This window comes from Orcinus orca, chromosome 17 (assembly GCF_937001465.1).
Source record: "Orcinus orca chromosome 17, mOrcOrc1.1, whole genome shotgun sequence".
NCBI classification, from domain to species: Eukaryota; Metazoa; Chordata; class Mammalia; order Artiodactyla; family Delphinidae; genus Orcinus; species Orcinus orca.
In genome coordinates, this window is record NC_064575.1 from 29066842 (window position 1) to 29094315 (window position 27474).

Genomic DNA, 27474 nt, shown 5'->3' on the forward strand with positions numbered 1-27474 from the left:
AGCATTTTAAAATAAATATTAATATTCTTAAGACAATTTAAGTCTATTTAAGACTATTTAAAATGTACAAATTGAACATTGGTTTGAGGGACTGAATTCATTTTGACTTAGTATATTTGTATATCTCAATATATTGATACATTTATCTTATAGTGTGTATACACTTAGAACTGAAAGTAATTTAAACTTTAATATAGCAAAGTATGTAATAAAATGTAAAAAATAACCTGTTAAAAAAATAATCAGGGTATCTTTTGTTCATTACTCTTTATACCTATCATTTTGCTTCAATGTTAAGAACTTGGTAAATATTTCTTATGAAACTTCTGATGAAAAGTTATTTAATTGTGGACTTCCCTGGTGGCACAGTGGTTGGGAGTCCGCCTGCCAATGCGGGGGACACAGGTTTGAGCTCTGGTCCAGGAAGATCCCACGTGCCGCAGAGCAACTAAGCCCGTGCGCCACAACTACTGAAGCCTCTGTGCCTAGAGCCTGTGCTCCGCAACAAGAGAAGCCACTGCAATGAGGAGCCCGTGCACTGCAACGAAGAGTAACCCCCGCTCGCCGCAACTAGAGAAAGCCCACATGCAGCAATGAAAACCCAACGTGGCCAAAAATAAATAAATAGATAGGTTATTTAATTGTACTTAATTCATTGAAGTAAGGCTTTTTTTCCTTTTTTTTTTTTTTTATAGGTTGGCTGCTGAAGGTACTAATGGAATAGATAATCACGTACCTACAAACACTGTAGTACAAAACTCATGCTGTTCATATGTAATTAATGGAGACAACACACCTTCATCTCCATCTCAGGTTGCTGCCAGACCCCAAAACACACCAGCTCCAAAACCACTCACATCTGAGCCTGCCAATGACACTGGTAAGCATGGCTGCTTATGACACATTGTTTAAATGAAAACGAAATTAAATTTTATTATCTATACCTGTACTTTTCTTATCGTACAATCTTTCTTAATCTTCAGTTTTATAAAAGGAACGTGAAGATTGCAATACCTGAAATTTTTTCTAGTAATTTGAATTTTTCTAGATTATTTAGGAAGATATTCCAAAAATGTATTAGTTTAGAAATAACCACACATTTCACTAAGCAAGTACTTACTTGATAGCTAGATTCTTAGGCTGTATGCTACAAAAAATACTATTTAATTCATAATATAGAATATATTTCTAAAAGAACTTGAGGGAATTCATTGATTTGTTAGTAATGAATGGTTCCTAACCTTTTACCATACAAATATTTACTTCTTGGCACATAACTTAGTAGTAAAATGTACTGTGAGCTGATGTAACTCTCCAAAAGTTTTATATTTTCTAAGAGTAACTGTTATTCTATTATAGAAGGACTGCCTAAGGAAGATTTTTTTCTATAATCCTGTCTTTCGATGGATTCAGCTGTAATATTCATAAATCATTTTTTGTTTGATCTTTATAAATTAGATGAATTTCTTTCTTTTTTTTTTTTGCGATACTCGGGCCTCTCACTGTTGTGGCCTCCCCCGCAGCGGAGCACAGGCTCCGGACGCGCAGGCTCCGTGGCCATGCCTCACGGGCCCAGCCGCTCCGCGGCATGTGGGACCCTCCCGGACCGGGGCACAAACCCATGTCCCCTGCATGGCAGGCGGACTCTCAACCACTGCGCCACCAGGGAAGCCCCAGATGAATTTCTTGAAACTCAAATCTTAGGACTTGCTTCAGATTACTAGCGTATGTCTTGGGGCTAGAGTTGGAATCCTATTTTTTTCATTCCAGAGCCTATATTCTTTCCTTCATCTATTTATGGGAAAGTATTAAAAAGTAGAAACATGTAAGGAAGTAATTTAGTAATTAAATGAAAATAGATGGGTTTATAGATAAGACTATTGTATATTTATACCCAAGATTGGGGGGATATTTACCATGCATTTGGTGAGTTTTTTGTAAACGTGGGAACTGACATGAATGGTTTTTTGAAAATTTAATTTGTTTATTAATGCTGGCCTTTTTTAAAAAAGATAGACTTAAAGATCCTGAGTACCCACAATAAGTAGACTTATTAGTCATTAATTTAAGGTGTCTGGAAAATGCAGAGAAGATAAACACAGATAAACAGGGTGAAATTAGTGAGCAGAATGCATTTATTTTCTGATTCTGGTATCCTTTCTGGTAAGAACATTTGCCTCAGATTTATTAGCAAAAGGGAAAAGGAAACATTTTAGATTATTCAGGATTGTCTCTAAATTAAGAACAGACCAGTTAAAATAGCTCCTATTGGGAATTTCTGGGCGGTCCAGTGGTTAGGATTCGGGGCTCTCACTGCCGGGGTCCTATTTGATCCCTGGTCGGGGAACTAAGATCCCACAAGCCTTGCGGCCAAGAAAAACCAAAAAGCAAACAAAAAAAACAGCTCCTATTCCTGATATTCCATCTTTTTTTTTTTTTTTTTTTCTGTGGTACGCGGGCCTCTCACTGTTGTGGCCTCTCCCGTTGCGGAGCACAGGCTCCGGACGTGCAGGCTTAGCGGCCGTGGCTCACAAGCCCAGCCACTCCGCGGCATGTGGGATCTTCCCGGACCGGGGCACGAACCCGTGTCCCCTGCATCGGCAGGTGGACTCTCAACCACTGCACCACCAGGGAAGCCCCTGATATTCCATCTTTTATGAATCTGTATGAAAAGGTACCATAATGTGACCAACATTCTCACTAATTCCAAGAGAGTAAATACAATAGTGAGTTTCCTAGAACTCTGACTTATATTATCTCTCCTAAATTAAATTTACAGTTTTAAAAAATAGTCTGGGAAAAGTACCTATGGGAAGGACAAATTTATTTTTTTTAAATATCACACATAGAAAAATGGCTTATCTGAGTACCAGAGTTCTTAACAATGAAACATAAGTCCAGTGCTTTTGGCCTATGGATTTTTAGGTTATCGAATAATTACCCATATTTACCCATACCAAAAACCACACACACACACAAAAACTAGTTATCTACCCATAAATAAATTTACATTATAAGCATTGTAGCTTCCTTGAGAACACTCCAAAGAGTTGTAAAAAATAAAAATAATACCCTTATATGACCAGGCTTGATTTGTTATATGGGATTATCATTGGATTCAGAATGGTAGATCCAATTCCATTATTTCTGGTAGTAATTAGATAGCAGTGCCAATTCTTGATTAAGTCTACTCTTTATTCATGAGAAGTGTAAGAATGTTGAATGCTCATTTCAGAAAGACTTATGCAACCATTCTGTTTTGTTCTTGTCATCACCTTCCATTTAAAGTATATGGAATTTGGGGATTTATCTCTTCTTTCTAAAATATTTAGCTGCTAGAGTAGATTGGCGAAAGTATCCATTGACCACTACATAGTTGCATGTTTCAGCTTTCAGGCTTATTCAGATGTTGATGCAAAAGAGAGAAGGACTTGCTGAGTTCCCCCTCATTGTAGAATCTCTTATTTATATTCTACAGCTTGTTAAATACTTTGTAGACTGTTTCTGTTGGGAACAGATTCACTTTCCACATTCTCCTCTTATTTATCCTTGCCTGAAATTTCAAAGTGAAAGTAAAACACACACATGGGTAACTAGAAATGAAGGCTCCATTGTAAATAATTCCCAAGACATTCACAATAATTGCAAGGAAACCTAAGACAATCAGAATAACAGCTAATATTTGTGCTACACATGTTCTAAACACTATATGTTCATTGACTGATTTAACTCTCACAGTAACTCTTCAAAATAAGTACTAGTATTTTTCTTGTGAAGGAACTGAGGCACAAAGAGATCCCAGCTAGTAGAGGAGCTGTAATTGACATCCACCTCTTTGGCTGTCACCTCTCTGCTTTCCTGTTCATTTAGATATGTGTGATTTTTATAGTGTCTCATAGTTATGATGTTCATCTTTTATACCATGATAAGCTTCAAATAATATTCCCCCAGTCAACTTAGTGATTGTGTTTGCATGTTCTTTTTGTTGTTGGTGACATCTGACCAAACAATCTAACTGTCCTCATTCCATTGGCTGGTTTACAAAGACTTCTGGAACCTACTCTGTTGGTAGCAGTCACTTAACCAATGTCATCTGTATGATCTGTCACCCCTTAGTAGGATGATGAATTCAGGTATCTTTTCAAGGGGTAGTCTGCTTTAAGGTGTTGGTGTAAAAATAGGTTTTTTTTCTAATCAGGAACTTTAAAAATCAGTTTTCACTGTTGGAGTGCTGATGGGGTGGAAGTGTGCATATTCTGTGTATGACACATTACATGTTTTTAATCCATTACTTGTGATCCCAAAATCCTAAAATCTTTTTTTTTTTTGGCTGTGTTGTGTCTTTGTTGCTCTGCGCAGACTTTCTCTAGTTGTGGTGAGTGGGGGCTACTCTGTTGCAGAGTGCAACTTCTCATTGCAGTGGATTCTCTTGTTGCAGAACACAGGCTCTAGGTGCGCGGGCTTCAGTAGTTGCAGCATGCAGGCTCAGTAGTTGCGACACACGGGCTCTAGAACGCAGGCTCAGTAGTTGTGGCCCGTGGGCTTAGTTGCTCCGCAGCCTGTGGGATCTTCCTGGATCAGGGATTGAACCTGTGTCCCCTGCGTTGGCAGGTGGATTCTTAACCACTGCACCACCAGGGAAGACCCCCCCCAAACCCTAAAATTTTTAAAACCAGAAGTTTTTTTGGTAAACTCATTTGATGGCAAAATGACTGGAACTGACTTGAAGGTATTTATAATTTTTTGTGCTTAGTGTGAGTATCCTTTTGTTTTGCTACAGAAGTAATACTGTGTTTAATTAGTGTGTAGGCCCCAATCTGACTTGGTGTTAGTGTAATAGACAATATATGTGCCATATTATCTTCCTGAATTCTGAAGTTATGAATTCTGGAAGTCACTTGGTCCCAAGAGTTTCTGATAAGGGATTGTGGGCCTGGAGCTGAATACAAATGATTTCTTTTCATCAAAGACAGTATTGTACATGAGGACTTTTGGAGGGGAGGGCATTTTCCCCTCACCCCCAACCTGTTCTTTTGAGTCTTAAGAGGATCCATTTGATCAGCTTAGTTGGTAAATATTGGTAGTTATTTTAAGCTAAAATGGGAGGCAGTCGTGACTGAAGAGATTAGATTTGGCCTCTAACACAACTGGGTTCCAGTCCCACCTCTGCCACTTAATGCTTTAACCATGTGACCTTGGACAAATTTAACATCCTAAAAATTTAGGTTCTCCATTTATAAAAAGAGACTAATACTCAATAATACCATATAGGATTGTTTCGAAGGTTAAATGAGATAAATTTAAAACATCTACCATAGTCCTAGGACAGTGGTATTTAAGAAAATATTATTTTCTTCTTTACTTTTTCTCCCTGCCCCTAGCTTCTAGTGGAAATGACTTTTTCTAATGTATAATTACTGTTGTGTTAATAAAGTAGAGCTCAGTTTGGTAAGTTTCAGGCAGAAATAACTGATTTCACAAGTTTATTAGACTTTTGCTTTTATTTATTTATTTATTTATTTATTTTTGCGGCATGTGGGCCTCTCACTGCTGTGGCCTCTCCCGTTGCGGAGCACAGGCTCCGGACGCGCAGGCTCAGCGGCCATGGCTCACGGGCCCAGCCGCTCCCCGGCATGTAGGATCTTCCCGGACCGGGGCACGAACCCGTGTCCCCTGCATCGGCAGGCGGACTCTCAACCACTGCCCAATTGGAAGCCCAATTTCCTTATATTGAGCCATCTTTTAATTTATTCAGTTTCAGTTTTAGGGTTATATTACCCTTGCAGAATAAATTAAGGAACTCCTTTTTTCTTTTTCTCCACCAATGTACTATCACACTTCAGACAACACGGGGGTAATCTGTTCATTGAAGGCTTCAAAAAACTAACTGAGCCTGGTGCCTTTTGGAAGGATAGTATTAGATCTTTCATCACCTTTTCCATTTCTACTCTCATCTTTTCAATTTTTCTTTCTCCTGAGTGAGTTTATATAGTTCAGACTTGTTGATATAAAGTTGTACATGGTATTCCAAACTATATTTTTCTTTATAAAATTTGGAAACGTTTATTTCATGGTTTCTCCAACTTTTCTGGTAAGAATTCATCTGAAGCATTTGTTAAAAATACAGATTCCCAGACCCTTCCCTAGAGATTTCCCCTAGAGATTCAGTAATTCTAGAATGGAAACTGAGACCTATACTTTTTATAAGATCCCAACTGATTCTGATCAGGTAAGTTAGGAAATTCTGATCTATTGTTCCTTTAATTCCTTTCCTTCTACCATTTTCCCCTAGCTCTGGAATTGAATGCTAAGCTCATTTATTGCTATTTGTTCTTATATCCTTGGATACTTCTTTTGCCATGTCAAATATTTGATACAAATATTTTCATTGCCCTTAGTTTCCCTAAAGTTTGTGATTTCATTATTTTTTTTTCTTTAACTTAATAATTAGTTTTCTTTTTAATCTTCTAAGCAAAATTGTGGGTGGGGGAGAACTGTCATTTTTATGGACATATAAGCATCAATTTTCTCACCAGTAAAATGGGAATAATGCTGATATCTGCCTCATAGCATTGTTCTGTTAAATAAGATAATCCTTAAAAAAATGTTTAACAAACTCTGCCAGACTTTTAGTAAACATTTCAATAAGTTGTATTTTGTTTTGTTTCTAGTTTTATTGAATTATAGTCAGAATGTCACCTTCTGATTATAGAATTGGGATTTTCCTTTGGTCCCTTACATGTCATTTTTTTCTAAGAATTCTTAGATTGTTTGGATGGAATATATATATAATGGAAACTCAAAACTACCTCTCTAACCCTGTAATTTAGAACAGGTGTATTGACTGTGTTATTAAATCCTTCATATACTTAATATTTCTACTAATGCTCTTTTTATCTGCCTAGTTTTGACAGAGGTATGTTCACTTTTTTCTCTGTGATTTGTCTTTATTTAACATTTATTGTTTTAGTATGCCAGGCATGTTGTAACTGTTGAAAATACAAAAGTGAACAAGTCTGACAGTGTTTGCATTCTGAACTCAATGAAAAGGAAATAAAAACAAATAAAATATTTCAGAACGTGAGAAAACAGTCTAATGTGTAGCCTGGAGGGATGGTGGGGCAGGTTCAGCATTAAGTAAGATACCCCAGCACTGCCTTTCTGAAGGAGCGGTTGAGTCTGGACTCTGCGTGATAAGAAGCAGCCAGTCAGGAGCTATTCTGAGACAGTGGGAACAGCAAGTGCACGTCCCTGAATGGGAGGGCGTTTGTTCTATTCAAGGAACAGAAAGGAGACCATTTTGAGAAGTCAGGTGTACCTGTGGAGTAGACTGTGTAGAGTCTTTGTCATGAGCTGTGGTAAAGAGTTTGGAATTTATTCTGGTTGTAATGGGTATGTTTAATTACTGCGTGAAAACATCTGTGTATGCTTTTATAAGATTATTTTGGCTGCTGTTTGGAGAATGGATTGGAGTTGGACCGGAGAGGAAGCAGGCAGACCAATTAGGACGCTATTGCAGTAGAGTAAACAAGGAACGGTGGACAGGGGTAGTGGTGTAGACGGAGAGAAGAGCTGAGAGCACTTGTTGTATTGTTGAATTGTTGTAGGAGAGAAGTTTTTGCCTTGAACAACTGAAAGGTGCTATTTAATAATTAATTTTCTTCCTCTGTTTTTAACAGTTTATGTAGCATGTGCTATGTTTTAGTAAGCCTAAGAGTTTATGATTCTTTCTTATTGGACTGGATTGTCTTTTGTCAAATATTCCTCTTTTCCCATTTAGTGTTATTTTGCTTTGAAAATACTATTGCTAATCTTTTCTTTTTTTGGAAATTAATTTCTGCATTGTTGAAGAGTGAAAATTAAATGAGTAAATTCACTTTGACTATCATATATCAATTCTGAATGTCATGTAAGAGACCCAGAATTTAGTCTCTCTGCACATTCTCTTTTCTTTTCTTCATGTTATCTAACAGTGTTGAGTACCGGTAGCACTATAAACATTTTATTTTTTATATTTTGTTAATAATTTTTTTTCTCCCAAAGCTAGTCCCCCCTGTAGTTGGTACAGAACTTCATTGGTTCTGTTGTTTTTGTGCTTACTGTTTGATTCCTTTAATAGTACTCGTTTCTGTCCTTCCCACTATTTAAATCTTTCTTGAAAAATCCACCTGAACGTTCCATTACTCTTAATTATGTCTCCCTTTTCTGTTTCAGTTAAAACTTTGATGTGTGATTTTCTAATAGATTTTGTTCAATAATTTATTCTCTTTCCAGTTTTAATTTCACTCACTTTTATAGTGACATGTAGTTGAAATGGATGAATCACATTTAGAATGAAAATAAAGAAAATTATATCACTGGATCCCAGTGCTGGGTTATTTCTTTAGAAAGTGTAGAACGAGTTCCTGGATCTTTTTGTAGTCCCCTGTAGTACTTTCTTAAGAATTAATGCCACTTTATATTTGGCAAGAGTTCTTTTGATACTAGCTGCATTTGCATAGGAAAGGGAGCTTGAATGGGGTCATTTTAAGGTTTTTATATAACCCATGCAGATATTCAGAATTGATTCTTTGGAGGAAAAACGTTTGTTCATGTTGTTTTCTCTTTCTCTAAGTTAGGGTTATTGGTATATACGTATACATATACATATATATATATATATGTATATGTATATATATACATATATATATATATAGTCTTAAGTTTTATTATTTAAACGTTCATCTCTAAAATGTGAACAACAAAAATTATTGTCTGTCTTAATTTCTGTCCATACCTGATATGTTGCTCAGTATAAATTAGGCTCTGAATAAATGTAATTGATGAGTTAACTGGTTGCTTTGTCATTCCTTGATAGATCATCTTACAAATTTTCCCCTTTCAGTTAATGGAGAATCATCCTCATCTGCGCCAACTGATAATGCTTCCACCACGGGTACTGCAATAGTATCTGGAGAAACCGCCTTGTCTTCAAATTGCACTAGTACTACTGTCGAAGATCCTCCAGTTCAAGAAATACTGACCTCCTCAGAAAACAATGAATGTATTCTTTCTAACAGTGCAGCATTTGGGTCTGAAGCTAGAAGTACATTAGATCCTTCTACCTCCAGTTCTGGAAGTAGCTCTGCCTTCGAAGCAGCCAAATTAAGACAGCCAGATGTCTGTGTGGAACCTGTCCGGCAGCAGTCTGGAAATGCCAACACAGAAACTCTGCCATCGGGGTATGTTAAATTAATGATCGATTGTCTCTGCCTCCAAGAAGCTTGTTTAGTGGCTCAGGTTTTTAAACATACATACAATACAGTTTGAGAATGCTGTGATGAAAGTACGGTGTATACAGTGCTGTCCTGCACAGCTTACAGCAGTTAGAATTTCTACTCTCTAGCTGTGGAAACTGCACCTCTAGAGGTCTCTACCTCATTGCCATCATTTGCTCATCACAGTCACTGTGTCCATACCCTTTCTTACTTTCTGAACTGTTTTTTCTCAGTGCTCTTTACTGGCTCATCTGATTTTGCCTATTGCCTAATCGTGGTTTCAGCCTTTGGTCTTCTCCTGAATGTGCTGCCTCTGTTGAATCTTATACTCTCCCATCATTTTAACTATTAAATCTATATATCAAGACCAGAGCTTTCTCTGAGCTTATTTTTATCTACTTACTGGAAATCTCCACTGCTTCCTGCAAGCATTTTTGGCCATACAGTATCTTCCCTTTCCTCTCAAAAATCTCTCATTTTCCCTTTGCCTTCTGTCTTTGGCAACTTAGTCATTTATCTTAGTCTCATGTGTCTGCCATTATGACACCAATATATAAGAAGCTCTTCTTACTGTCAAGAACCTCATGATCTGATGTGGGGTAAAGATAAATAAATAGTCATTGTCTATACAGTTCAATTAAAGCTAAGCAAGAGGTGTGTAAGTTTAGGGTGCTGTGGGAGGGAACATATGTAGAGGGAAGTTAGTGGGGAGTAACCTGCTATACTGAGATAAAGAGTACTTTCTGGAAGAGGTGACCCTTGAGTGGATTTCTGAAAGAGGCGTAGGAGTTAGCACAGCAATAATGGAGGCACAAGTGGTGAAAGGTTTCATTCTTAGTGGCGCCAACTGCACATTCGGATTTCTAACATCCATAAACGAGTAAACTGAACTCAGGAAATGGTATTTTTTTACAGCTTGAGTTGAGCGTTGGAGGAAGCAAGCTATGTAGTACTGAAGAATAAACAGTCCTCTGAAGAATTTTGTATACCTGCTAAAAGTTTGGGAGTTTTTTCCTGAAAACCATGAATAAACATTAAAGAATTTTAAGCAGGGGAGTGCCACAGTCATATTTGCATTTTAGTAAAATTATTCTAGGAGTGGTATAGACAGATTAGGAGTTAAGGGACAAGCTAGAATAGCAGCTAGGTTGTTTCATACATGAGAGAAGTGGGCATATTCCTGTTTAAAGTGGTAAGTACATAAACTTAATTCTGTGTGGCCAAGTACATGCTTCAGCATGCCTGTAGCCACTGTATGTGATCTTTGCATTAGGAGAATTTTGTAGGGATCTAGATGAGTGACTTTCAAATTGCAAGTTGCAGCCTATTAATAGATTGTGACCAGCATTTGAAAACATAATAAAGTAAGTCAACATGGACTAGAATAGAAAACTGAAGTGTGTTAGGTAAACACTGTTTTGGGAAAGTTTGTTTTTCTGATGTGTGCTTATGTGTGTAAAATCTGTAGGTAAATAGCAGTCTAGGGTGAACAGAGGCATTTATGTAAAGTGTATTCTTACTCTGTGAGCTGTTACCTAGAAGGTTGAGATGCTACTAATCCAGGTGAGAAGTAAAAACAGCCTGCACTAAGGTAGATGCTAGTCTCCTGGGGCGACGTTACGATGGGTGTGGTAATTAGCTGTGGGAGGTAGAGTCGGAGGCTGGAGGCAAGGGTGACCCCTCTGGCTTATGCAGCACTTGGCTTGTGTGACCATCTGAGCCAGCAGTTTCCAATCTGCGTCATCTTCCCTCTTTCCGCAACAATCTTCTTAGTTCCCGTGTGTCCGCTCTTGGGTAACTTATGTGGCTAACTACACAGTACAGTCGTAGATGCTAGAATCACGAGTGTTCTGAAGGAAGCGTATTCCAGCCCCAGTGAGTGTTATGCCAAGCGTCGTCTTGCCTAGAGCCCTTTCTTTGCTTGTACTCTGACTGTTGTGCGGAGTGTTATTCCTCAGAGAGCTGTGTGTCTCTGCTCAAATGTTACCTTGCTCCAGAGGCCTTTCCTGATTCCCTCTGTCCAAATCAGGTCCCTCTGAACCCCATCCCCTGCCTTATTTTTTCCCAACCTTCTGTTATGAAAATTTACAAACATGCAGAAAAATTTAAAGAATTTTACAGTGAACACCCATATATCTATCTACCACTAGGTTCTGTAGTTGACATTTTACTCTGCCTGCTTTATCACACATCTCTTCATCTCTCCATTTGTCTAATGTTTAAATATAATTTCCTGATAACTAAGTTGCAGATACCAGTACATTTTGCCCCTCAAAACTTCGGCTTGCATATCATTAACTAGAATTCAATATTTGCTTAAAGATTTTTTGGTAAAGTTTACATAGAAGGAAATGCATGAGTCTTAAATGTACCATTTTGATGAGTTTTGACAAATGCTCATTTGTCACTCCTTTATTAAGGTTAGAGTATTATCATCACCTCAGAAAGTTCTCTCAAGCTTTCAGTCAGTCCCTGTCCCTACTTGGAGGGGGGCAGCCACTGTTCCTCCTTAAAAGCTTTTTTCCACAATAGATTATAGATTAGTTTTCCCTGTTGTAGAACTTAACATAAATAGAATCAGTATGTACTCTTTTGACTAGGGTTCTTTTAATCAGCATGATGTTATTTGTATTACTTTTCTTTATAACACTTAAATCACCATGAGACATACATTTTTGTGTTTTTGTCAGTTTTCTCTCCACTAGACTGAAAAGGGGGCTGTATTTTGTCCATTTCTGTATTCCTTGTGCCTAAAACTATGCCTGCCATATAGCAGGTACTCAATAAATATTTATAAGTGAATTAGTGCTTGATTAAATGATTTTGAGTGAGTGAGCAATTGGGCAAAGGCCCTGGCTTGTAAATGATTCGGAGGAAATGGTAACAAGGTCAAAAGCTACTGAAAATTCAAGTAAGGTAACTGAAAGGCACCCATTGCATTTAACAACAAAGAGATTATTTATTGTTGATCTCTGACAGAATGATTTCTGGGAAATAGAGCTGTATTCAGACTGCTGTGTGATGGAGTGAATGGAAGGGATGGAAGTGTGCTAGAAAACTCTTTGAAAGAGTGAGAACTAACGCATAAAACTTTTTCCCTGTGAACACACAGGGAGAGAGGAGTGTTTGGTAGAGGTGAGCAAGAAAAGATACAGTATTGAGGAGTAGTTTTTTGTTTTAAAAAATGGCAGTGACCTAATAATGGTGGTCAGTTGCTGATGGGCAGGAGCCAGGAGAGAGATTGGCAAGCCATACAGGAGAGAGGGGCAACTGTTGGTCGTGGTTTATGAGAAGGCAAGTCTTACCACCTACCCCATTATCCAAGTTTGAAACCAGTAGTTACCCACTCAGCAACTAAATTCTATCATTTTTATTGTAATATATTTAACAAAATTCTTCCACATTTATTATTTTAACAAGGTCGTTCTTCAACAGTAGGTTTTGGAAATTTATGAGAAAGGGAGGCTACATCTGAATACTAGGAAGGGAGAGTATTATGGTTGAAGGTGAGGTGTAGCGATTATAAGTTAGCACTTATCCCTGTGAAATTAAAGAATTCTATTGAGAAGTCTCATCAATCGACCTGGTAATTTGCAACTATTTGAGGGGTACTCATGAATTTCCACTGCAGGGATAATCTAGTCTCTCGCCAGTTCCAGCTCATCACTTTTATAGTACCCCCGGGTACAGCTCTAGTTGGCTGTCACTGTGAGTCTCCCACATCAAGCCTGAGACCACGCCCCTTTATCCCGGTACCGCCTTTTTCCCCTGCCAGCACCTTCCTTCCTCATTGCTGCCCAAGGCTTGCTCTGGTCACCACTCACACACTGGGGACTCATTCTTGGCAACCGTCATGCCCCCAAAGGTAGACTCTCTCTCTGGGAGTAAAAGCTCAGCAAGCTGCCTTCCTGTGAATCGGCTGTCAGGGCAGGAGAGAAAAGCACACTGGGATCCTAGAGTCACTGGGTCAGGTGGTGAAACTGACCAGGCTCCTCCCCTGTGGGCCAGGAGTTCTTTGTCCCAAGAACGTTGTCAGCAGAGGGCAACTGGGTACACGGCATGTCCACGACCTGGGATGCCCTACCCCAGGAAGACAGGGTGGGGCATGACAGGAGTTTGTTTGCGGCACGCAGGCTTCTCACTGTTGTGGCCTCTCCCGTTGCGGAGCACAGGCTCCAGACGCGCAGGATCAGTGGCCATGGCTCACGGGCCCAGCCGCTCCACGGCATGTGGGATCTTCCCAGACCAGGGCACGAACCCATGTCCCCTGCATCGGCAGGCGGACTCTCAACCACTGCGCCACCAGGGAAGCCGTCCCCTAATTTAAAATTTGTTTCTGATCACAAAATTAAGACACGACCAAATAAAACATTTAAATGATACAGAAACTTTTAAAGTACCCCTTAAGCTTACCACAGAGAGAGTGGTGTCTAAATATTATTCCAGTGGCATATATTTGCGAGCTTCTCTCAGTCATTGTTCCAGGCACTGGGTGTTCAGAGGGGCAAGAGAGCCCAAGACTCTGCTGCTGTGGAGCTAGTGTTACAGCAGGCTGACCAGCAGTGGCCTTGCATTAAAAACCTACTCAATAATGTCAGATAGTGACAGGTTCTATGAGAGGAAGGATAAAAGTAGGTGAAAAGGATAAAAAGCAACTATGTGAATTACTATTTTGCAAAGACTTGTAGAATTATTTTAAGAAAATGGAATCACACTCTACATACTATTTTTCAGTTGCTTTTTAAAACTTGGTCATATTTCCATGTCAGTACAAGTAGGTGCACACATTCACCAAATATTAATAAATGTTTAGTAAGCATCTCTTCTGTGGCAGACACTGTGCTATGTGCTATTAGTACACTGATGAGCAATATAGATCAAGGCCCAACCTTCGTGAAGCTTTTCGTCTAAATGTGTAGGCTTAACCCTAATCCTTTTGAATGGGTTTATAGTATTTCCTTTTGTATTAATTATTGCTGTGTAACAAATTACCCTAAAATTTAGCAATTTACAACAACAAACATAATCTTACACAGTTTCTGAGGCTCAGGAATCTGGAAGTGGTTTAGCTGGGTGCTTTTGTGCAGTGTCGCTCATGAGGTTGCAGTCATCTGGAGGATGACTTTGCAAATCCAAGAGAGCTGAATTCTGGCCTGTCAGTGGGGAAAGCCAGTTCTACGCATTGGAGCCCCTGAAACTCCTTTCAGGCTTCCACCCTGAAGGCCCAGGAATTGGCAGCATCAGATACCTTTGGAAGTGGCGGTGAAGACAGCACTGTAAACAGCAAGATTGTTTGAAAGTCACATTGAGAAATGAATCCCTACTTTTCCTTCCTGCAGCTAGGACTGCTACCTTGCCTAGGGGTTTCTTCTTTGGAGGTTCTCTGCATTTGGAACACCAGGCACAATTGAGGGCAAGGTACTGTACTACACCAGGGGACATAAGTGAACCTTTATGATGTTAATAATTGAATAAAGTTATAAGTGAATTTCCAAGCCCACATTCTTCTTTCATACCCAAATCCCAAAATACTGACAACCAGGATTTTACTATTCCACCCAGGAGACTGGAAGTGTCTTCTGTCAAAGCCCCGCCCACGCCGCTGCCCAAAGACTAAAATACTGATAATCTGTTTGTTCACCAACAAAGTAGCCTCATTATATTGCCCTTCAATTAATTCCACAATCCACAAGCCCCACCTACAAAGCTCCTGGTCAGTTTTTTTGGTGCCCTACTCATTAGACATCTGAGGGAAACCTTTTAATGTGAAGGGTAAAGATCAAAACAAACAACCTAGAAAATGCTCTTGAAGAAAACAGACTATTTTAATATTCTAAGAGGGACAAGAGTAGATGTAACATATTAAGGAAGAATGAGGTTTGTAAAAAGCTCTTGGAAATGTAATTCACTGGAAGATGTGGCTAATAAAGGTAAATGAATTTCCCAGAAAGTAGAACAAACATAAATTTATAAAGTAAAAGAAATAAAATAGAAAAATTAGAGGACCAGTTCAGAAGGTCTGATAAGAGAAGTTCCAGAAAGAGAAAATAGGAGGAAATATTTAACAAAATAACCAAAAATAACCCACCTTTTACAAACAAGAAGGAGGAACTTCTTATGGAAAGGGGTCACCAAAACTCAGGATAATAAGTGAAAATAAATCTATATTAAGATAACTTGTTATGAAAATTTTAGTACATTGGGGCCAAAGGAAAAAATTATAAACATTTCCAGAGATTTAAAAAGAAATGGAAAAAAAGCAAATCTCATAATCATCAAATCTCATAAAGCATTAGACTTCTCAGAATCAACACAAGAAGCTAGGAGACAATATACCTTAAATGCTGAGGGAAATTATATTCAGCCTAGAATTCTGGATCTAGTCTCACTGTTAGTGTGCACACAGAATAAATACATTTCAGACATCCTGGGTTTCCAAAAGTTTACTTCCCATGTAAGTTTACTTTCTGAGGAGGCTACCAGGATGCCTGTTCCTCCAAATTTAGGTAAATAAAAGTGAAGGACGGGGGATCCAAGTGAAAGGAGTTACCAGCAAGATGATGAAAGGAAAGCTTGATGGCAGGTGTGACTGATAAAATACCCAATGAGCTTGAATTTTTTTTTTTTTTTTGTGGTACGCGGGCCTCTCACTGTTGTGGCCTCTCCCGTTGCAGAGCACAGGCTCCGGATGCGCAGGTTCAGCGGCCATGGCTCACGGGCCCAGCCGCTCCGTGGCATGTGGGATCTTCCCGGACCGGGGTACGAACCCGCGTCCCCTGCATTGGCAGATGGACTCTCAAACCACTGCGCCACCAGGGAATCCCAGAGCTTGAATATTTTGAGAGGAGATTTATGCAACTAGAAAGTATTTGTAGTTAAATTAATAAGTACGAAGGAAATGGGAGGAAAGGAGACAAAAGAATCATGGTGTGTTCATAGCTCAGCTGTCAGGAGGGTTTACACAGTCATAATAATTATAAGGGAAGGACACAGCATATGTGTGTATTTGGAACAGTTGGCAGGAGGGTCCAGGTTACAGTGTATATGTGTACATCTGTGCAGGAAAGAGACTTACAGCTTCACCTTTCATAGTGAGAAATCAATAAATTATGCTTGAAATTAAATTAGTAGAGTAAGCTTGTTAATAAGAAAAAAGAGGTAATACTAAAAGAATTGGCTAAAACAGTTGAAAATGTTGCCTTCGGGGAGTAGAAAATGAGATTAGGGGACAGTAGGCACTATTGTTTTTTTGTAATGAGCCTCATAGGCTATCTGATTGATTAAACTGTGTGGAGGTTACATAATTATATAACTGTGAGATATATATTAAATAGTATGTGAAAGTATATATAATTTTGATAAAAATTAAAGCTAAATTAAAAGTAGTAAAGAGTATTTGTAAAGAAAGTTTGGAAACCAGGAAATTTTGATATAGAATAGCAGTACAAATTCAAGAACTGATTATAGGAATTAATACCTAAAAATAGCAAAAGTACCATTATCAGGAAGTTCTTGAAACTTGATATATTTTGTAGGTATTTGTTTTTGGCTGTTGAGCTTTCCTACAAATAAGTAACCCACTGGTATGTGTCCGAGGTATTCCAGAAATGTCTTTAAAATGAAATTCCATATTTAAATCCTGCCTTCCCATGAACATTTATTATTATATAAAAACATATGAAGTAAATCTGAAATTTCAGGTTATTATTTTTAGTAAAATACTTATGAGGAATATCTAAATTTTTGTAGTTACAGGGTAGCATGAATGTTCCAGTGTAGGATTTTATACCACTGTTTCATAATAGATACTTTTAATAATCTATATGATCCTGAATCAGTTGTGAACTTGGGCATCTTTATTGTTCATGGTTACTATTTAAGCTTGTTGTGGCTAATGTTTGTCAGATGCAGCTTAAACAAATGATTATTTTTTGCATGCCATTTAAGATATGTATGTATGTGTACACCTTGTTAGGGAATAACTTTAATACGGTCATTGTGTAGGAAAATAATTTAAAAATTAAAGGCCTCTCTAATCAAAAAGAAGTCAAATTTAATTAGATCCTTGTGTTTAAGAGAAAGGAAAATATTTTCCATTTATTCTACTTTCCGGTGAAAACAAGAATATTAAACTCAGAAATACCAGGTTTTTATTTTTTATGTTTAAAATTTTTCTTCTATACCATTTTAAGGAAAGACTGGAAAGGAAGAAACAGGGATCACAGAGGAGAAAATGAGGGTGGGGAAAATCAGAGATTGAGTGTCTTTGAGACAGAACAGAAAAAGATAAAATTGGATGTCCATAAACTCAGAGGCTTACCAAAGACAAGAGAGGGATAGTGTGCACAAAAAGAAGACACTATATGCAGATAGAAGAAAGAATTTTCATGGAGCTGTGTCACCACATACTTTAAGGAGATTTCTGCTAAAATCTTTTAGATGTGTATTTTCTAAATTGCAAAAATGGATATTACTTCATTGACATTTTGTGCTCTGGGCATGATATTAGGCGGAAAGTTCCTCTGCTCTTGATTGAATTTCTGTTTTCTGATGATTTGGAATTCTGTAAATTAGTAACTTTTAAAAACTTTACGTATTATTCTGTCTTCCTCTGCTAACTGTACTTACTGAGTTGCCAGTACTGTTGATGAAAGGTGAATAATTAAGAACTTAAAAGGCACAATAGGGACTTCCCTGGTGGTGAAGTGGTTGACTCCACACTCCCAATGCAGGGGGCCGGAGTTCCATCCCTGGTCAGGGAACTAGATCCCACATGCATGTCTCAACTAAGAGTTTGCATGACACAACTAAGGAGCCTACGTGCCTCAACTAAGGAGCCAGTGAGCCTCAACTGAGGAGCCCTCGAGCCACAACTGAGGAGCCCACCTGCCACAACTAAGACCCAGTGCAACTAAATAAATACATATGTAAATAAATAAATATTTTTTTAAAAACGATATCTTCTTTAAAAAAAAGCACAATAATTGAGAAAAGAAACAACTTTATTTTATGTGTATCTGTGACCTTTTAAAGTAAAACTTATCTGTAATTTTTTGGATTATAAGAAGGAACCATTTTTCAGATTGTCTTAGTTTGTTATCTTTTATTTTTGCTTTTTCATTGAAGGTGGGAACAGAGAAAAGATCCTCATGGTAGAACCTATTATGTGGATCATAACACTCGAACGACCACATGGGAGAGGCCACAACCTTTACCTCCAGGGTAATGTAGCATCTTATGCATCTTCAGTTGTGTTTTATACATGTAATTTTAAAAGTTTATTTAATACAATATAAAATGATTCATTCTACATGTTATGTTTCCTTGATTTGCTTTTGTGATTAATGAATTTTCAGTAGATGAGATTTGTTACATTGTGTCTCTTTTACAGGTAGTCTGAAGGGCTTCCAAGAGATTGTCAAACATTGGCATGAGTTTACTGAGAGTAGTTGTAGAATTTTGATCCAATTTCAGTCCTTGTTATTTTTTAAGGAATGAAAGTCACATTTAAGATAGTTTATATGTATGGTTCTCCATAGATAGGGATCTAAATTATGCTATTGAATGACACTTACATAATAAATATTAGTATCATTCAAAATTATTATCTAAAAGATTGCTGCAAGTAAAATTGTATTACATTATGACTAAAATAATAGAGAGTTTTAAATGAAAAAGCATTTCTGTTACATACTAAATAAAGTTTATGCTCTTAAGTGGTCATTCAAGGTCATTCACAAACTGTCTTTCCAGATGCAACTCAGGGTCCACCAATATAAAACATATTCAAAGTCCAGAAACTTCAGACAAGAACTATGTTATTTTTGTGAGATTGGTTGCTGAAAGGATACTGAAATCATATAAATTAATGACATAAATTGGCTTAAGGTGAACTAAACTCTGGAGGATGGGGAGAATTCTGGCTGGTAGAGAAGGACATTCTGTTCTGAGGGGATATTAAAACAAAGGCATGACAGAATGAAACATATGACACATTTGGGGCCAGCAAGTAATTGATTTGGCTCTCATATGGGTCCCTTGAAAGACCTTAAGGGAGTTAAGGCTGAAATGGCGAATGGGTTCATTTTTATGCCATGCCAGAGAACGGTGATAGGTGGAACAGCATGGCTCGATCTGCACTTTAGTTCAGCAGCAGTGTAACCGTGAAAGGTAGGTTAAAAAGCTATATAAGTTGAGTTAAAACCCTTTACATGGGCAGGAATGATAGAGGCAGATTGCTAGGTATACAGTAAACACTCAGTAAATGTTTATCAAAAAAAGAAGGAGAAAGTATAGTCATACTGTTACTGTTCAGTCTATGGCCTCTTTTTTAGACAGCCCTTAGAAATCATATAGGGAAGAATGGGAAGGTAGTTCAGCTAAAATAGATAGCAAGTGTTACATGTTCATAATTTTTCTGAGGAGTGTCAGTATTTACATTCTTTTAAACTTAGCTCTTGGACTTGATTTTTAAATTATTTAAGTGAAGTATTACCTAACTACTTTACAGTTTCTTATAGTAAGAGATTATTGTTTATTTTCATTTTTACTATTGCTTATTTTATTTTTGGTAGTTGGGAAAGAAGAGTTGATGATCGGGGAAGAGTTTATTATGTAGATCATAACACCAGGACAACAACCTGGCAGCGGCCTACCATGGAATCTGTGCGGAATTTTGAACAGTGGCAGTCTCAGCGGAACCAACTGCAGGGAGCTATGCAACAGTTCAACCAACGATACCTCTACTCGGTAATTAGGAAATTATAAGATGTTAATACAGCTTTTCCTCCAGGCTTTTCCCTTTTCTATCTTCGCGATTTTTCTTAAATGTTATACATTACAAGGTATTTTTTAGTTGATCTTTAGTAAATAATTAGCATTTCTGATATACATAAGCACTTTTTTTTTTTTTTTTTTTTGCGGTATGCGGGCCTCTCACTGTTGTGGCCTCTCCCGTTGCGGAGCACAGGCTCTGGACGCGCAGGCTCAGCAGCCGTGGCTCATGGGCCCAGCCGCTCCGCGGCATGTGGGATCCTCCCGGACCCGGGCACGAACCCATGTCCCCTGCATCGGCAGGCGGACTCTCAACCACTGCGCCACCAGGGAAGCCCATACATAAGCACTTTTAAGATTTTTTTTTTTTAATTCTAGTTTACTATCATAACTATACAATCAGGTTTTCTCCTTATTAAGTTGTAGTTTCATAAATGCAATTTCTTAATAAAATAACTTGTCGTTACCAGTTCCTAGTCTTCTACTTTTAGTTATAATCATTTGGTTTGCTTTAAACAAAACCAGTTACCTCCTGATTTTACTTAAGGCCAGTCTTGCATATTCCAGCTATTCTGATTCCCATCCCAGATTCTCAGAAATGCTTTCATCTGTTTTGGACCACCAAATATATATTCTTGGGATTGGGGGTAGTTTTGTTCCAAAAAAAATCTAATGCTGTCTGAAACTTTGACCAGTTGGTGATCATTTATTGCCATAAGCAAACATCCATAAGAATGGGGGGTGGAGGGGACTTCTGTTAAATAGGTTTGATCGCAAGAAGTAGAAAATATAAATTTTAAATACTGGCATAGATAGTGTTTTGAGGCAACTTGAAACCCCAAAATGTAGAAAGGAATTAGGAAAGATACAAAAAGAAAACTCTTCAGAATCCTACCTCAGGATGGCTCATTCAACTCCACTTTCTTTGGAGGTTAAATAATAAGTTCTCATTTGCAGGTTGATCCACTCTCCTGGTTGTCTATAGCCAGCAGAGAGACAGTGGGCCAACTCAGCTTGCACAGCATCTTGTGCTGTAAATTTCTGGTTCTTTAGCAACTTATACAGAAGTCTGTGGTCACGTTCCATTGTTAGCTGTATATAGTAAACAAATTATGTACTGTGTGTGTGTTTTGGTTGGACTTTGTTGTATGTACGAAAATCTTAGGGAAACAGGGCAGAATTAGGCAAGCTGTGTATCAGAAGTGTGTTCTACACATAACAGAACATCTTTAGCCAGATTGAGGTTTATTACCTAAATAATATTGAGTACAATTAAAAGTATCTATTACAAGGTTATAAAATATTTATCAAGATACATACACTTTATCATTAAGAAATGATTTTTCAGGTAATGATTTTTATATTTGACATTCTTTAAAAATTGATGGTAAAATGTTTATATTTCCTTTTGAATGTATTTCTGGGTTGTAATAATGTATATGCATTACTGTATGTATGAATATATAAAAGCTATTAATACTAAGGTAAAAGTTTACTTGTATAAAGATAATTCTAGTGTTTAATATTTATTAATAGGCATTTGTTTTTTTGTGTTTTTTTAAATTTTTTTTAACATCTTTAAAGCAGTATAATTGCTTTACAATGCTGTGTTAGTTTCTGCTTTGTAACAAAGTGAATCAGTTATACATATACATATGTTCCCATATCTCTTCCCACTTGCATCTCCCTCCCTCCCACCCTCCCTATCCCACTCCTCTAGGTGGTCAGAAACCACCTAGCTGATCTCCCTGTGCTATGCGGCTGCTTCCCACTAGCTATCTGTTTTACGTTTGGTAGTGTATATGTCCATGCCACTCTCTCACTTTGTCACAGCTTACCCTTCCCCCTCCCCATATCCTCAAGTCCATGCTCTAGTAGGTCTGTGTCTTTATTCCCATCTTACCGCTAGGTTCTTCATGACATTTTTTTTCCCTAAGATTCCATATATATGTATTAGCATACAGTATTTGTTTTTCTCCTTCTGACTTACTTCACTTTGTATGACAGACAGAGGTCTATCCACCTCATTACAAATAACTCAATTTCGTTTCTTTTTATGGCTGAGTAATATTCCATTGTATATATGTGCCACATCTTCTTTATCCATTTATCTGTTGATGGACACTAAGGTTGCTTCCATGTCCTGGCTATTGTCAATAGAGCTGCAATGAACATTTTGGTACATGACTCTTTTTGAATTATGGTTTTCTCAGGGTATATGCCCAGTAGTGGGATTGCTGGGTCATATGGTAGTTCTATTTGCAGTTTTTTAAGGAACCTCCGTACTGTTCTCCATAGTGGCTGTATCAATTTACATTCCCACCAACAGGGCAAGAGTGTTCCGTTTTCTCCACACCCTCTCCAGCATTTATTTTTTCTAGATTTTTTTGTTGATGGCCATTCTGACCGGTGTGAGATGATATCTCATTGTAGTTTTGATTTGCATTTCTCTAATGATTAATGATGTTGAACATTCTTTCATGTGTTTGTTGGCAGTCTGTATATCTTCTTTGGAGAAATGTCTATTTAGGTCTTCTGCCTATTTTTGGATTGGGTTGTTTTTTTGTTATTGAGCTGCTTGTAGATTTTAGAGATTAATCCTTTGTCAGTTGCTTCATTTGCAAATACTTTCTCCCATTCTGAGGGTTGTCTTTTGGTCTTGTTTATGGTTTCCTTTGCTGTGCAAAAGCTTTGAAGTTTCATTAGGTCCCATTTGTTTATTTTTGTTTTTATTTCCATTTTTCTAGGAGGTGGGTCAAAAAGGACCTTGCTGTGATTTATGTCATAGAGTGTTCTGCCTATGTTTTCCTCTAAGAGTTTGATAGTTTCTGGCCTTATATTTAGGTCTGTAATCCATTTTGAGCTTATTTTTGTGTATGGTGTTAGAGAGTGTTCTAATCTCATACTTTTACATGTACCTGTCCAGTTTTCCCAGCACCACTTATTGAAGAGGCTGTCTTTTCTCTACTGTATATTCTTGCCTCCTTTATCAAAGATAAGGTGACCATATATGCGTGGGTTTATCTCTGGGCTTTCTATCCTGTTCCATTGATCTGTCTTTCCGTTTTTGTGCCAGTACCATACTGTCTTGATTACTGTAGCTTTGTAGTATAGTCTGAAGTCAGGGAGCCTGATTCCTCCAGCTCCATTTTTCGTTCTCAAGGTTTCTTTGACTATTAGGGGTCTTTTGTGTTTCCATACAAATTGTGAAATGTTTTGTTCTAGTTCTGTGAAAAATGCCAGTGGTAGTTTGATAGGGATTGCATTGAATCAGTAGATTGCTTTGGGTAGTAGAGTCATTTTCACAATGTTGATTCTTCCAATCCAAGAACATGCTATATCTCTCCATCTATTTGTATCATCTTTAATTTCTTTCATCAGTGTCTTACAATTTTCTGCATACAGGTCTTTTGTCTCCTTAGGTAGGTTTATTCCTAGATATTTTATTCTTTTTGTTGCAGTGGTAAGTGGGAGTGTTTTCTTAATTTCTCTTTCAGATTTTTCATCATTAGTGTATAGGAATGCCAGAGATATCTGTGCATTAATTTTGTATCCTGCTACTTTACCAAATTCATTGATTAGCTCTAGTAGTTTTCTGGTAGCATCTTTAGGATACTTTATGTAGAGTATCATGTCATCTGCAAACAGTGACAGCTTTACTTCTTTTCCAATTTGGATTCCTTTTATTTCTTTTTCTTCTCTGATTGCTGTGGCTAAAACTTCCAAAACTATGTTGAATAATAGTGGCGAGAGTGGGCAACCTTGTCTTGTTCCTGATCTTAGTGGAAATGCTTTCAGTTTTTCACCATTGAGGATGATGTTGGCTGTGGATTTGTCATATATGCTTTTACTTTGTTGAGGAAAGTTCCCTCTATGTCTACTTTCTGCAGGGTTTTTATCATAAATGGGTGTTGAATTTTGTCGAAAGCTTTCTCTGCATCTGTTGAGATGATCATTTGGTTTTTCTCCTTCAATTTGTTAATATGGTGTATCACGTTGATTGATTTGCATATATTGAAGAATCCTTGCATTTCTGGAATAAACCCCACTTGATCATGGGGTATGATTCTTTTAATGTGCTGTTGGATTCTGTTTGCTAGTATTTTGTTGAGGATATTCGCATCTATGTTCATCAGTGATATTGGCCTGTAGTTTTCTTTCTTTGTGACATCCTTGTCTGGTTTTGGTATCAGGGTGATGGTGGCCTTGTAGAATGAGTTTGGGAGCGTTCTTCCCTCTGCTATATTTTGGAAGAGTTTGAGAAGGATAGGTGTTAGCTCTTCTCTAAATGTTTGATAGAATTCGCCTGTGAAGCCATCTGGTCCTGGGCTTTTGTTTATTGAAAGATTTTTAATCACAGTTTCAATTTCAGTGCTTGTGATTGGTCTGTTCATATTTTCTATTTCTTCCTGGTTCAGTCTCGGCAGGTTGTGGAATTCTAAGAATTTGTCCATTTCTTCCAGGTTGTCCGTTTTATTGGCATAGAGTTGCTTGTAGTAATCTCTCATGATCCTTTGTCTTTCTGCAGTGTCAGTTGTTACTTCTCCTTTTTCATTTCTAATTCTATTGATTTGAGTCTTCTCCCTTTTTTTCTTGATGAGTCTGGCTAATGGTTTTTCAATTTTGTTTATCCTCTCAAAGAACCAGCTTTTAGTTTTATTGATCTTTGCTATCGTTTCCTTCATTTCTTTTTCATTTATTTCTGATCTGATTTTTATGATTTCTTTCCTTCTGCTAACTTTGGGGTTTTTTTGTTCTTCTTTCTCTGATTGTATTAGGTGCAAGGTTAGGTTGTTTATTTGAGATGTTTCCTGTTTCTTAAGGTAGGATTGTATTGCTATAAACTTCCCTCTTAGAACTGCTTTTGCTGCATTCCATAGATATTGGGTCGTCGTGTCTCCATTGTCATTTGTTTCTATGTCTTTTTTGATTTCCTCTTTGATTTCTTCAGTGACCACTTCGTTATTAAGTAGTGTATTGTTTAGCCTCCACGTGTTTGTAATTTTTACAGATATTTTCATGTAAGTGATATCTAGTCTCATAGCGTTGTGGTCGGAAAAGATACTTGATACGATTTCAATTTTCTTAAATTTACCAAGGCTTGATTTGTGACCCAAGATATAATCTATCCTAGAGAATGTTCCATGAGCACTTGAGAAAAATGTGTATTCTGCTGTTTTTGGATGGAATGTCCTATAAATATCAATTAAGTCCATCTTGTTTAATGTATCATTTAGAGCTTGTGTTTCCTTATTTATTTTCATTTTGAATGATCTGTCCATTGGTGAAAGTGGGGTATTAAAGTCCCCTACTATGATTGTGTTACTGTTGATTTCCCCTATTATGGCTGTTAGTATTTGCCTTATGTATTGAGGTGATCCTATGTTGGGTGCAAAATATTTACAATTGTTATATCTTCTTCCATTGATCCCTTGATCATTATGTAGTGTCCTTCTTTGTCTCTTGTAATAGTCTTTATTTTAAAGTCTATTTTGTCTGATATGAGAATTGCTACTCCAGCTTTCTTTTTGTTTTTTTCTGTGGTATGCAGGCCTCTCACTGTTGTGGGCTCTCCCGTTGCAGAGCACAGGCTCTGGACACGCAGGCTCAGCGGCCATGGCTCATGGGCCTAGCTGCTCCGTGGCATGTGGGATCCTCCTGGACCGGGGCACAAACTTGGGTCCCCTGAATCGGCAGGCAGACTCCCAACCACTACCCCACCAGGGAAGCCCTCCAGCTTTCTTTTGATTTCCATTTGCATGGAATATCTTTTTCCATCCCTTCACTTTCAGTCTGTATGTGTCCCTAGATCTGAAGTGGGTCTCCTGTAGACGGCATATATATGGGTCTTGTTTTTGTATCCAGTCAGCCAGTCTGTGTCTTTTGGTGGGAGCATTTAATTCATTTATATTTAAGGTAATTATCGATATGCATGTTTCTATTCCCATATACTTAATTGTTTTGGGTTTGTTATTGTAGGTCTTTTCCTTCTCTTGTGTTTCTTGCCTAGAGAAGTTCCTTTAGCATTTGTTGTAAAGCTGGTTTGGTGGTGCTGAACTCTTTCAGCTTTTGCTTGTCTGTAAAGGTTTTAATTTCTTCATCAAATCTGAATGAGAACCTTGCTGGGTAGAGTAATCTTGGTTGTAGGTTTTTCTCCTTCAACACTTTCAATATGTCCTGCCACTCCCTTCTGGCTTGCAGAGTTTCTGCTGAAAGATCAGTTGTTAACCTTATGGGGATTCCCTTGTGTGTTATTTGTTGTTTTTCCTTGCTGCTTTTAATATGTTTTCTTTGTATTTAATTTTTGATAGTTTGATTAATATGTGTCTTGGCATGTGTCTCCTTGGATTTATCCTGTATGGGACTCTCTGTGCTTCCTGAACTTGATTAACTATTTCCTTTCCCATATTAGGGAAGTTTTCAACTATAATCTCTTCAAATATTTTCTCAGTCCCTTTATTTTTCTCTTCTTCTTCTGGGACTCCTATAATTGGAATGTTGGTGTGTTTAATGTTGTCTCAGAGGTCTCTGACACTGTCCTCAGTTCTTTTCATTCTTTTTTCTTTATTCTGCTCTGCAGTAGTTATTTCCACTGTTTTATCTTCCAGGTCACTTACCCATTCTCCTGCCTCAGTTATTCTGCTATTGATCCCTTTTATAGTATTTTTAATTTCATTTATTGTGTTGTTCATCATTGCTTGTTTCCTCTTTAGTTCTTCTAGGTCCTTGTTAAATGTTTCTTGCATTTTCTGTATTCTATTTCCAAGATTTTGGATCATCTTTACTATCATTATTCTGAATTATTTTTCAGGTAGACTCCCTATTTCCTCTTCATTTATTAGGTCTGGTGGGTTTTTATCTTGCTCCTTCATCTGCTGTGTGTTTTTCTGTCTTCTCATTTTGCTTATCTTACTGTGTTTGGGGTCTCCTTTTTGCAGGCTGCAGGTTCGTAGTTCCCGTTGTTTTTGGTGTCTGTCCCCAGTGGCTAAAGTGGGTTCAGTGGGTTGTGTAGGCTTCCTGGTGGAGGGGACTAGTGCCTGTGTTCTGGTGGATGAGGCTGGATCTTGTCTTTCTGGTGGGCAGGTCCACGTGTGGTGGTGTCTGTGGTCTTATGATTTTAGGCAGCCTCTCTGCTAATGGGTGGGGTTGTGTTCCTGTTTTGCTAGTTGTTTGGCATAGGGTGTCCAGCACTGTAGCTTGCTGGTCGTTGAGTGAAGCTGGGTGCTGGTGTTGAGTTGGAGATCTCTGGGAGATTTTTGCCGTTTGATGTTACGTGGAGCTGGGAGGTCTTTTGTGGACCAGTGTCCTGAAGTTGGCTCTCCCACCTCAGAGGCACAGCACTGACTCCTGGCTGGAGCACCACGAGCCTTTCAGCCACATGGCTCAGAATAAAAGGGAGAAAAAGTTGAAAGAAAGAAAGAAAGAAAGAGTGAGAGGGGGAGGG

At 37.9% G+C, this 27474-nt stretch overlaps 1 protein-coding gene across 2 annotated transcripts in view; it reads left to right on the forward strand.

Annotated features, from left to right (window-relative positions):
- Positions 1-27474, forward strand: part of WWP1 (WW domain containing E3 ubiquitin protein ligase 1) — a 117295-nt gene that overhangs the window by 55864 nt on the left and 33957 nt on the right. For both annotated transcript variants that reach the window (XM_049700392.1, XM_033439805.2), the window contains 4 exons: positions 696-880; positions 8885-9221; positions 18384-18479; positions 19832-20006. In XM_049700392.1, coding sequence (XP_049556349.1) covers positions 696-880; positions 8885-9221; positions 18384-18479; positions 19832-20006 — 793 coding nt within the window. The remainder of the gene's footprint in view (positions 1-695; positions 881-8884; positions 9222-18383; positions 18480-19831; positions 20007-27474) is intronic.